We start from the raw sequence: 13397 nt of genomic DNA, 5'->3' as shown, positions 1-13397 counted from the left end.
CTTGTAGACTCAAGCAGTCCTCCTGCCTCAGCCTCCTGAGTAGCATGTGACACTATGCCTGGCTAATTTTTTTAATTTGTTGTGGAGATGATTGTCTCACTATGTTGTTCAGGCTGGTCTTGGCTCAAGTAATCCTCCTGTTTGGCCTCTCAAAGCACTGGGATTATAGGTGTGAGCCACTGTGCCTGACCCAATCTTAGTTTTGACACTTACCATCAGAGTCAACCACCTTCACCTCTCCTTATGGCAGGCTTCTCATAAAGATAGTTACCCTGTTACCTATGTCAGCTTTACAATTGTGCTTTACAATTCTGTCAACTAATAAGCCATATTCGTTGATTTATAACATGTTACACATTGATTTGAAATGTAAAAGGATAGTAGTGATTTAAGATATAAAAGGAAATCAGGTGCAGTGGCTCACATCTGTAATCCTGGCACTTTGGGAGACCACGGTAGAAGGATCACTTAAGGACAGCAGTTTGAGACCTGCTGGGGCAACACAGCGAGACACCATCTCTAGAAAACATAAAATAAAAATTACCCTTGTATGCCTGCAGTCCCTGCTACTCAGGAGGCTGAGGCAGGAAGATTGCTTGAGCCCAGATGTTTGAGGCTGAAGGGAGCTATGATTGTGCCATTGCATCCAGCCTGAATGCAACAGTGAGACCCTGTCTCATAAATAAATAAATAAATGGCATTCCTGTGGAGGGAGACTTGTGTTACTTTTTAGTTGGGGTATAATTTATGTATATAATTGTTATCAGTTCATACATAAGGAATTTAGTCAGAAACATATCTTCAGATAACTCAGGTTCTGCCTGTATTTCTGTTATTTTTGTTGTCAGGCAAAATATTCTACCAATACACTAAAACATAAAAGACACTTGCAGGAGGTTCAGATCTTCATCCATCACTTCAGTTTTTCTTTTTTATTTCACAGAAAGTTTTCTCTCATCAGCTTGCTATGTATGCTTTAGTAAGCATTTCCAAGGTTTTAGAAGTTGAACACTAATCTCCTTACATGAAGTTTTACTGAATACAAAGATGTTTTGGCAGGTACTAGTGACAAATGTGCACCTTCTGTGAACCAATTATCTGTGGCACTTTAAAACCATGGGCAAGGGAGCAATTCTTTTCCCATAACTGCCTATTAGCAGCAGAAATTGTCTGGAAGATATCCTCCATAATTAACTTCAGGTCTTCCAACTTTTGTTTTCAGTTCCCTGGAACATAAAAAGATTGGATTGTTGCTTGACTGATTAGATCTGTGCCTTGAAATGAAGTGGTTTAGTTTGGAATGCCTGGGAAGTAAAGCAGCAGAAGTTTCTGTCCCTGAATGCTGTTGCAGGGTTTAGTTCAATGTATAGTTTCAGGACTTTGTTAAGGAAAGATCATTTAGCATGCTTAAAAAATTTTGTCTCCTGAAAAGTGTTATGCATTCTCTACTTTTTAAATAATTTCCACTAGCAATAGTAAAACATCTAGCAGGATAAACCCTATAATTGTCTTTATGTATTTTTAAATTTGATCTCACACACACAAAAATGGTAAATGGCATTTTTAAAAGAGACATCATGTGGCTGAAGTCACAGCAGAATAGCTGTGCTTATGGACTTTTTTTCTCTAATGGATATGGAACTTCTTCACCCAACCTTTGAAATTTAGGTTAAAGTTGTTTAGAAAGGGTTAAGATGAAAAAGGCATTGAAAGAGGAATTGGGAGGCCTGGCTCAGAGCTGAGCCAAGACTTAGTCAGCTGTGTAACTAATCATGGCATTAACTCTTTCTCACCATTAAATACATTTGAGAAACTCCAGGATAAACAGAGTTGGACAGACTTCTCTATCAGGGCTTCGCTGAACCTTTAATACGTGCGTGTGATGTGAGCTCCAAGGCCGGCTGTATTTCTCAGCTCTATTACTTGATCAGACACTTATTTTTTAGGATGTAGATTTTCAGGTGGAAACACTTGGTGTATCACTAGCTTTCAGTTCCTCTTTAGATCTGAACCTACCCTTCCTGAATGAATTTCCAAGAATCTGGAAATGGATGTGTAATTAGAGGAGCATAGATAGGTAGGTAGGTATTCATTTTTCTGAGTATTCCCTAAAAGATCTGTAACTCCAGTAAAAGATAAGAGCACTGTTGTATAGGAAGCCTGAAATTTCTGTACAAGTGCATTTTTAGACTCTGTAAAGAACTTGACAGGAGACCCAGTGTCTGAAACTTCTGTATCAGGTCCAAGTAGTATCATAGAGGGTGGGAAAGTGCTGGAAGTTTTCCCACTCTAAAGTTTGGAGTTTAGCCAAATGAACAGGCAAGTCCCCAGTTGCAAAGGATGAAGGAATCTAAGACCCTAGAAGTGACTTAAGATTCTAGGCGTATTTCTGGCTTACTTCTTTTTGGACCTTGGTTCAGTCTCCTGCCTTTTGAAGGCATTAGCATGTTTTTCTATGAAATAAAGGCTTAGGCTAAGAAAATGCTGAGTGATTTTAAGAATCTCACAGCTTTAATGTTTTACAACAGGACCCTAGACCACCGCTAGACATGCTTGTTTTTCTCTGGTTTACTTGGTTGAGACCATGATACTTATTGAAAATGTTGGCTGGAAGAACTGGTGTGAGATCTGACAATGCAAGGCTCAATTGAGATATAGTGGACCATTGCTCCAGGGCTCTGGTTATTTGACTTCTTGGAGTTTCTTTGGAGATCTCCATGATCTTCTCTGGTTGGAGCCTTCCCTGGTGGTTTCAGCCAGAGCAATGGCTCATCATAAAGCAGTTTGTATGAAAAGACCAGGAGGAATGGTACTGAAGAAGGCAATCTGTTGCTACCTGATGGCAGTCTTTCCCACTGAGCCCCATCTTTAGTGGAGATGGGGTTTCACCATGCTGGCCAGGCTAGTCTTGAACTTCTGGCCTCAAGCGGTCCACCTGCCTCAGCCTCCCAGAGTGCTAAGATACAAGCGTGAGCTGCCAAGCCCGGCCTTATTTATCCTTCTTAAACTGTCAATCGCATAAAGGCAATGATGATTTCTTGTCTGTAGTTCTTTGCTACTGTGCTGTATACATACTTTGTGAATGCCTAGTGAAGACCTTTGTCTGACTGGCATAGTCTAGAGTACACTTGGGAGTGCTTCAGCCAGTGTTTTAGGAATTCATTAGCGGTGGAATCTTGGCATGTGAGATGAAAGTTACTGCTATCTGAGTGTAGTGGTTAGAGGTATGGTCTTTGGAGTTAAATGGGTTTGAACTTCTATCATTTTGAATTGCGTGATCTTAGTAAACATTAGATAATTTCTGCAATATGCTTAAAACAATGCCAGGTGTAAATAGGCAGTCCACAGATGTTTTTGTGGTTATTGTGGTGGTGGTTTATCAGTATCACATAGGGTACAAGCAAAGTCATTAAAATTATATTGGGGGAAAATTCTTTAAATGGTCCATAAATTGTAGGTTGAACATCCCACATCTGAAAATCCAAAATCTGAGATGCTCCACAATTTGAAATTCTTCAAATACTAGCATGGCACATAATGGAAATGCTCCTTGGAGCATTTTGGATTTCAGATAAAGGTTACTCAACCTTATAGTAATTCTTGAGCTCATTCAAGTTGATAAACACTGAGTTAAGTGGAGGAGCAAAAGTAAAGTATATGTTTGAGCATTCAAATAGTTATTCTGTCTCCAAAAGAGAATTATATCAAATTTGTCAATAATGGGGGAATGAGTATAGAATTCTGAAGTATTATTAATTTTCTGCATGGTATACTAAGTTAATGTTTAATGATATCTCTCCATGACCTAGGATGATTTTTTTTTTTCCTTGTTTGCCTATGACTAACAGCTTTGATGAGATTTGGGAATTTCAGTGCTAAAACCAGACAACTCAGGATGTGTCATCACCCTATTATAAGTTGAATACATTAGTTGAGACTATTGAAGGAGGAGATGTTAATGGGAGAGCACATAGCACACTGGTTGCAACATAGTAACCTCCTTAAGTTTTTGTGGAATTGAGTCTAAATCTTGTCAGATTCATACACTACTCTTTGATAAATTGTGGGAAAGAACTTGGCCAACTGCTTTGCTGGCCCTTTGAATAGCTTTTACTGTTAGGCCCTTGGGCATTGATTAATTTCTTTCAGTGATTAACGTGCTTATCACATATTATTGAATCCTTACAATACCCCTATGAGATACTTATTACTGTTCTCCTTTTACTACTCTGTAAATATGTAATATGTAATATTTGTCTCATAGGGATACTGCGAGGATTCAATAATATGTGATAAGCACATTAAAAGTGAGTAGCACAGTGACTGGCTCCCACTAAGCTCTTAAGTGGTAGCTATTAGAATAATGAAGTCCTTTAACGTTTTATACAGATGCTATTTGGATCAGTAGTCCCATCAGTGGGAAAAATTGAAATGGTAGATCTTGATTGAGCTTTTGACTCCTTTAGCTTTGTTCAGTTTTATCTTAGAAGCTTTCTACTTTCTTATTCTAGAGTGCCTGAGGAAGAGCATTGTATGCCTGCACAACTGAAAATATGCGTTTACAAATTTTATTTTAGGTTATGAGGAGTACCTGATTAATCTGATAGACTCTCCAGGACATGTGGACTTTTCCTCAGAAGTATCAACCGCCGTTCGCATTTGTGATGGATGCATCATTGTGGTAGATGCCGTGGAAGGAGTCTGTCCTCAGGTAATGGATTGCGATGAGAAATATTTAAAATGTTAAAGGTGAGGAAAGAGGAGGAACTGACTGACTTTAGGTATTTCACTGATAAGAACATTGGTTTTATATTTCACATTTGGTAACGTTCCAGTCTGTGATGGAGTTAAATCGCCAGAGTTCTGAAGGGATCTTAGAGATGACGACTTTAACTTAACACACTTTGTTTTTGTTTTGTTTTATTTTGTTTGTTTTGAGACAGAGTCTTGCTCTGTCGCCCAGGCTGGAGTGCAGTGGCTTATTGCAACCTCCGTCTCCTGGGTTCCAGTGATTCTCATGCCTCAACCTCCAGAGTAGCATGTGCCACCATACCTGGCTGATTTTTGTATTTTTAGTAGAGACGGAGTTTTGCCATGTTGGCCAGGCTAGTCTTGAACTCCTGGCCTTGAGTGATCTGCCTGCTTCAGCCTCAGAGTGCTGAGATACAAGCGTGAGCCACCACACCCAGCCTTATTTATCCTTCTTAAACTGTCAATTGCATAAAGGCAGTTATGATTTCTTATCTATTGTTCTTTGCTACTGTGCTGTATACATACTTTGTGAATGCCTAGTGAATACCTTTGTCTGGCACAGTCTAGAGTGTGATAAAGGAATATGGTAATGGATTGGTTGTTAATCAAGATTTTCTGATATGCTTTAATTATTTCAAATCATGAGTTTTACCTGTTTCTTTCTGTTTTTATCAGACACAGGCAGTTCTGCGACAAGCTTGGCTTGAAAACATCCGTCCAGTTTTAGTGATTAATAAGATAGATCGCTTGATAGTGGAACTGAAATTCACCCCACAAGAGGCCTATTCTCACCTCAAGAATATTTTAGAACAGGTATTTTAATTTTTAATATTAAAAAAATTTAGGCTCGAAGAAGAGTTGTAAGGAAGTTACTGAGCTAGGTATGAGGCATTGGTACAGAAAAGTTAACTTTTCCACTTCAGATTCTTACATGTTGATGTTATTCTACAACAGAGGCAACAGAATAAGCATGTTCTCAGTATTTCCTTCCATATCTTGGAAGCACCCATCATACAAAGCTTGGACAATAGGCTCTCTCGTTTAAAACTTTGTATCGTGTTTCCAAAGTGAAGCAGTATTAGGACTTTATTACCTGTCTTTAAAGGAAATTTTACCCAAGCATTCATTCAGCAAATATTTCATAGATATATGTTGAATAAATGAATTATCAAATGTCCGTGGTACACTAGGGATTGTGAATATAAAATGGACATGTCAGAATCCCTGTTTTCAAGGAGCTCACAGTATAGTAGGGGAGACAAACAAAGCTATTTGGAGAACAATGACATAAGCCCTGGGTGTGATATGACAGCATAGATGAGGGCCATCTAACACAGTCTGGGTCAAGAGAAGTTTTACAATGGAAGCCTTGAGGTAGAAAGAAAGTAGGTGTTTGCGAGGTAGACAGTTAGGAAAAAGACATTCAAAAGAGAAGAAATATGATCTGCAAAGTCATAAAGGCAAGAAAAAGCACAAACAATGTTTCATTTAAGGAACTGCAAATTGTTTTATAGGTGAAGAATTAGATCACGTTAAACAGTGACAAGTGATGGGGAAAAGGATATAGGGTTTAGATGGTGGTGAACCTTTTACGCCATGCATAGGAATTTGAAATTTCTTCCTCAAGACAGTGGAAGGCCATTGATGAGAGCAACTAGAGTATATTTATTTGCTAAAGGCAGGAAACAATAAAAGTAGAACAGTGAAAAAGAACGATGGATGGGTATTGTTCCCTGTAAAAATAGGAAGAGGTAAAATAACTTCTGCCCTGCATTGGCAGGAGAAAGGTCAGTGGTATTTGCAGACATAAATGAGCTTATAGATTGGAATGTGGGGTACTCAAAGGAAATCTCAGTAATAGGTTCCATTTTCTTTCTGAGGTAGGACATAAGGTGACTTCCTATTGGGCAGTGAAAGTAGTTGAGGATTAGGATTTGGGAAGAGGGCCTGAAGACAGTAGTGAACATTTCAGACAACCGATGTGAGAAATGGGCAAGGCAGTGGACTGAGATTACAAACTAGGATTGTGGGGGTTGGAAATCATGAGTACTTTGTGATACTAGGTCTCAGTATTGAAAAACAAATTAAGGGTGTGACACATTAATATTTACATTAAATTAATAATAATCACAAAATGACCTTCCAAAAGCCTTATAATTTAGTTATGCTGAGTTTTGGAAGAATGGATACATGTAAGTATTCACTGATTGTAAATGTCACCTCCATCCATGTGTGGTTAATGAGCCCAGACTGACTGATGTTTCTAGCCCTAACACAGGTTAAACAGTGTTTTTCCTGCCATGAGCGTGCTAAGCATCTGAATGACACTCTGCCATTTCACCATCTCTCCTAGATTAATGCACTCACAGGAACTCTTTTTACTTCTAAAGTCCTAGAAGAAAGAGCAGAGAGAGAGACTGAATCCCAAGTGAATCCAAATTCTGAACAAGGAGAGCAAGTATATGACTGGAGCACTGGCTTGGAGGACACAGATGATTCTCACCTTTACTTCTCTCCAGAACAGGGAAATGTGGTGTTTACCAGTGCAATAGATGGGTGGGGCTTTGGGTAAGTCTGTTCGAATCTGATTAAATCTCTTGGTGGATTTTATATACAATTAATTTTTTTTTAGTGAAACTTTTTATTTTGAGATAATTATAGATTCACCTACAGTTGTAAGAGGTAATACAGAGAGTACTCTGGTGCCCTTTACCCAGTATCTGCCGCCTATCCATGATAACATCTTGTAGACTGTAGTACAATACCTCAACCAGGACTTTGCCATTTGCCTTCAATATGCAGAACATTTCCAGCACCACAAGGCTCCCTCACGTTGCCCTTATATTGCCACAGCTACTTCCTTCCCACCCTCAAACCCTTTTTAAACCCCTGACAACCATTTGTTTTATCTCCAGATTTGTCATTTGAAGGGTGTTAGAGAAATGGAATCAAAACAAAACACAGAAATGGAACCAAAAAATATGTAGCATTTTTTGGATTTTTTTTCCACTTAGCATGATTCTCTAGAGACTTATCCAAGTGATTACACGCATTAATACTGTAGTTAGTTCCTTTCTATTGCTTAGTGGTATTCCATGGTGTGGATTTACCCCATTTTAACCATTCACCCATTAAAGGACGTCTGTTTTTTTTGTTTTTGTTTTTCCATTTTTGGGCCATTATGAGTAAAGCTGCTATGAACTTTCATGTGTAGGTTTTTGTGTGAACATAAGTTTTCATTTCTCTGGGTTACTAGGAGTGCTGTTGCTGGGTCATATGGTAGTTGTATGTTTAGTTTTTAAAGAAACTAGACCAAACTATTTTCCAGAGGGACTATATCATTTTATATTCTCACCAGCAGCACATGCATGAGTGATCCAGTTTCTCCAAATTTTCACATTTGGTGTTGTCAGTATTTTCATTTTAGCAATTCTATTGGGTGCGTACTAATATGGTATTGAGGCTTTAATTTGCATTTTCCTAACAACTGTTTACTTTGAACATCTTTCCATGTGTTGATTTGTCATCTGTAGTCCTCTTGGGTGAAATGTCTTTTCACATCCTTTCCCATTTTCTTATTATGTTGTTTTTTTAATGCTCTTGAGAGTTTTTTTCTATTGTAAACACTAGTCCTTTGTCTCATATGTGCTTTGCAAGTATTTTCTCCCAGTCTACAGTTTGGCTTTATATGCTCTAACAGTGTCTTTCAAAGTGAGCAAAGTTTTTGTTTGTTTTTGTTGCTTTTTTTTGGAGACAGAGTCTCAGCCTGTTGCCTAGGCTGGAGGGCAGTGATGCAGTCTTAGCTCACTGCAACCTCTGCCTCCCAGGTTCAAGCAATTCTCCTGCCTCAGCCTCCTGAATAGCTGGGTCTACAGGTATGCACACCACACCTGGCTAATTTTTGTGGGGTTTTTTTGTTTTTTGTTTTGTTTTGTTTTGTTTTTCAGTATAGACGGGGTTTCACCATGTTGGCCAGGCTGCTCTTGAACTCCTGACCTCAGGTGATCCTCCCGCCTCAGCCTCCCAAAGTGCTGGGATTACAGGTGTGAGCCCCCGTGCCCAGCCATAAAAGTGAGCAAAGTTTTTAATTTGGCTGAAGTTCCCTTGATCATTTTTTCTTTTTATGGATCTTGATTTTAGAGTCAAGTTGAAGAACTCTTTTTTTAGTCCTAGATCCTAAAGATTGTCTCTCATTTTTTTCTAAACGTTTTAGTTTTACTTTTTACATTTAAGTCCATGGCCCACTTTGAGTTATTTTTGTATAAAGTGTGAGACTTGGGTTGAGGTTTTCTTTTGTGGATAGAGAGGGCCTATGGATTTCCATTTACTCCAGAACCTTGAAAAGGTTCTCTCTTCTCCATTGAATAGCTTTTGTGCCTTTGTGAAAATCAATTGGGCATACTTTTGTGGATCTGTTTCTGAGTGTTTTGTTCTGTTCCATTAATCTGTGTGTCTGTCTTTCCAACAAATACCACATCATTTTGATTAGTGTAGCTACATAATAAGTCTTGAAATCAGGTAGACTATTTCTGTCCACATTATTTTTTTTCAAAATTATTTTTGCTGTTCCAGGCCTCTGCCTTTCCGTGTAAATTTTATGGTAATCTTACCTATATCTACAAAAACATCTTGCTAGGATTTTGATGGAAATTGCTTGGTAAACCTATTAATTTGGGGAGAATTTTGACGTCTTTGCTATGTTGAATCTATTCCATGAACACTATGCCTCTCCATTTAATTTAAAATTTCTTTTAATTCTTTTATGAGCATTTTATAGTTTTCAGCATATAAGTGCTGTACATGTTGAGCTAGATTTACACTTAATTTTTAATTTTTCTGAATGATTATGAATGATATTTTTAATGTTGGTGTTCACACATTCATCTAGTATATAGAAATACAATTGATTCTTGTATGTTGATCTTGTATATTGTCACCTTGCTGAACTCACTTGTAGTTCTTAGTAGATATTTTGGAATTTGCTACAAGACAGTCACGTCTGCAAATAGGAATTGTTTGTTTGTTTTTTTTTTCCTTTTCTATCTGCATGCTGTTTTCTCCTTTGCTGATTGCACTGGCTAGAATTTCTAGCACTATTTGACTGACAGTGATGAGAGTGGACGTCCTTCCTTGTTCTTGATCTTAGGAGGAAAGCATTAAGTCTTTCACCATTAGAAATGTTAGGGCTGCAGGCTGTTTTTAGATGTCCTTTATCAAGTTGAGGAAGTCCCCTAATATTCTTTTTTCTCAAAGTCATTATTATGAATGTGTCCAGTTTTGTCACATGCCTTTTCTGTATTGATAAATCTATTTGTCTGATTTTTCTTCTTTAGCTTGTTAATATGGTATATTACATTGACTGATGTTGTTGAATATTGAACCAGTCTTGCATTTCTTTGTAGATTTTATATACAATTGATTTTTAACTTTAACTTTATTCTTTAGTAAATTCAAATGTATACCACAAAAGGATCCCACTTTATTCCTTAGCTCAGTTAATTTCCTGTCATTTTTTTGTTTATTTCTTGATATTATTTATACATAGATGATCAAATATATTTATATCAACTTTTATACCAGCAGTAGCAAAAGTTAGTCTAGCTTTATTGAGGATGTACATATGCTAGATATTGAGTTAGTCACTTTATTTAAATTATTTCACCAAATTCCAACAACACTCCTTTGAAATAGATATTATTGTTTATTATATAAGTCTCAAGAACATTGAGTAACTTTTGTTCAACATCACTCAGCTACTAAGAGGTAGAGCTGATATTAAGATTAAAGTCTGCCTGGCCCTGAAACTTGTGTTTTCTTGACATGCTACTTCTCTGGTGTCTTCCCTGTGGGCCCTGAAGATCCTTATTTCTTCTTATTGCTGAGGCCATATGACAGTGATACTGGATTTCAGAATGGGCTAGGTAATTGATCACATTTTTTAACTGTAACAGTTTCTGACTTGTGGAATCAAAAAACCCAAATGTAGATAAAAGATTATTACTTTGAGAAAATGCTTGTGGTCTGGAAAAATAATAATGACATAACTTTAGTTGTGGGCTTGATATTGCATGTTATTTGCAGGGATCATAGAACCAGAAACGATGCACTACGAGAAAACAGAATCTCTTCATGAAATATATATCAGTATGACTTAGAAATGGAAAGAAAGAAAGGATCAGGAGTTGACCAGAATGGAAGGCTTGGGAGTAACCTAACAAATCTCTGGCTTCATTTTTTAAAAATGTATTTTCCTTTTTACATAAACTTGTTCTCCAATTTCCCTTTGACTATATTTTCTCTTGGGCAGTGTAATATAATACCATAATTTTCTGTTTGTAATAAATTATAGATACCTTAGTCCATTTTGATGCCTGAAAGGTCATACCAGACTTAAATAAATTGAGGTAATTCGTATATGATAAAAATAGAAATTGTGAACCTGCTAAGAATTTGCACTTTTCGTATATGGTTGATGGCTTGTCATTATCACCTTTCTAGGCCTCAGTTTACTTATCTGAAAAAAGAATATTGGGCTAAGATCATTTCAAGACTTTCTTTAGGTTCATTCACAGTGATTCATTCATTCAGTCATGTAATAGGGTCAACCTGTTGATTTCCTGATTTGTGATCATTCTGCTAGTAAGCCACAAGGTGGGAGGCTTGTCCTTTTCTTACAGTGATTTTCATAAGTAATTTAATGTTTTATGCTAATTTTAGTGTAAATCACACAAACTGGGGGAAGTTCATTGTGAAAGAAAAAGGAATGGGGAGAAAGTTGAATTGATAGAATAATGGTAATTTATATAGCTCTTACTTTTGACATTTTTAGATAGTATCAGCCAATAAATGAATGTTCTTCTGTATTAGACAAGGTCAGATTCAGAGATTGGCTAGTGTTGTTCTCAACAAGTTGATATGTTAATTTATGGAAAAGTAGTGGTGGAAATGAAAGCGCCATAGACTTTCTTCTTCCAATTTTCCTCTAAAATGTCAGTGAATAGGCAAAGTTGACAGCTGCATGTGCCACAAAAGGTGGAAAATGAGCACATTTCAGAATTTGAAAGATGGTTCTATAAGCTCTCTGCAGTGGGAAAGGATTAAGAAGTGTGACTAGGGGCTGAACCTAGGTCTTCTGCCTAAATCTATCGTGTTAATTAATGTTAACCTGGGAGAGTCTACTCTGAAAAGCAGAAACACATTGAGTTGGATGAGGAGCAGCAAGAATCTAAGTTCTTGTTTTAGATACATAGAACTGAATCTTCAGCCTTATAGAATAGGGACAGGAGAGAAGAGACAATGAAGAGCCCTTTGTTTTATGTGTCTTTGTGTAACTGTGTCTTAGAATTCTGTAGTTAACATTAATCCACTGGGTAGCTTGGAGGGTAAAGGGGTGTGTGGCTTAGTAGTTTCATACTTGACTGATTTGTCATTCAGGAAGATAGGCGACAAATAGATCAGAAGTATTGGACTATAAATCTCTCTGCAGGTCTCTTAGAATCTTGTTTGCAGTTACTCTGTAGAGGATATGAATTAAAATAGAATTCAAGAATAGAGAAGTGCTAGAAATTGTCAGTGTTTAAAATTGTAACTAATTAATGACAGTAAAAGCACTAGCAATAATGTCAGTCCACAGTGGTTGCCTTCTATTATCTCCTTCCACGTGTAGATCCTTGGACCCGCCTGTAGGTTCCGAATTGGATTCGCAAATCTGCATGGCGGGTTGCAGCCTGCCTTGCAAAACTGGGTGCTGTTAAATGAAAAGCCACAGAGATAAGAGTGTCATGACTTAACATCTGGAAGTAAGGCTCTGTGGGCTGTTCTGGGTGTGCTGAAGCACAGGAAGCCAGGGAGGCCTGACTCTTTTTAGGGATCCACAGAGAAGGCAGCAAGGCAGAGCCTGCTTTCTTTTTGAGGCATAGGAATTCTACCAGTGGATGTCCATTTGTGGAGGAGTGATTGAAGAGTCACCAGCGAACAAAGATAGTTTTATTTCTTCTTTTCTAATCAGGATACTTTTTATTTCCTTTTCTTCTCTGATTGCATTAGGTTGGGCTTTCAGTATGGTGTGGGAAAAAACGGGATATCCTTTTTTTTTTTTTTTCCCTGAGTAGTCATCTATTAAGATGCTGGTTCTTTGAAAATTCTCATCTCAAACCTTAAATTAAACTATATTGTTCTCTAAAGAAAAGGTATTTCTTAGGTCCTTTATCCAGACAATGCAGATGCTATATATGGCACCCTTAGTTGTCCTCCTGTGCCTGGAGACCATGGTAGTAACTGGTTTCTCTGTGGGCTGATAGGAGTTAAGTCAGTGTGTGTGTTTACCTTTAATCTGGGATAATAAAAAACTTGTTTTGGCTGGTTGTGGCTCAAGGGTTTCTTTCCTTTGTGAGCAACAGTCAGTGAGTAGCTGAAATAAAGTTGTATTGTTGGCATAGTTGTGATGGGCAGCTTGAGCTTGCATTTTCTTGGCCCTGGTTTTATCTTGTTTTACATGTGCAAAATTAAGAAAGAAAGCTATATTGCAATTCACATTAGTGTAGACCTGAGCCTAGGCTTTGGAGCCAGACCGCTTGGATTTAAATCCCCACCTCACGTCTTCCCTGTGTGATATCTCTGTACTTCGTTACCCTTTTCTGTAAAAT

General features: G+C 37.6%; 1 protein-coding gene across 2 annotated transcripts in view; it reads left to right on the top strand.

Annotated features, from left to right (window-relative positions):
* Nucleotides 1-13397, top strand: part of EFL1 (elongation factor like GTPase 1) — a 127226-nt gene that overhangs the window by 13244 nt on the left and 100585 nt on the right. For both annotated transcript variants that reach the window (XR_001106997.2, XM_012449458.2), the window contains exons 5-7: nucleotides 4578-4711; nucleotides 5428-5565; nucleotides 7106-7320. Coding sequence is in view for 1 of the 2 variants with exons in the window: in XM_012449458.2 (XP_012304881.2) it covers nucleotides 4578-4711; nucleotides 5428-5565; nucleotides 7106-7320 (487 nt within the window). In the remaining variant the exon portion in view is untranslated. The remainder of the gene's footprint in view (nucleotides 1-4577; nucleotides 4712-5427; nucleotides 5566-7105; nucleotides 7321-13397) is intronic.

Source organism: Aotus nancymaae, unplaced genomic scaffold (assembly GCF_030222135.1).
Source record: "Aotus nancymaae isolate 86718 unplaced genomic scaffold, 86718_ANA_hifiasm-v0.15.2.pri h1tg000064l_0, whole genome shotgun sequence".
NCBI lineage: Eukaryota > Metazoa > Chordata > Mammalia > Primates > Aotidae > Aotus > Aotus nancymaae.
Note: the sequence above shows the minus strand (reverse complement) of the source record. Positions and strands in the feature narration are given on the sequence as shown.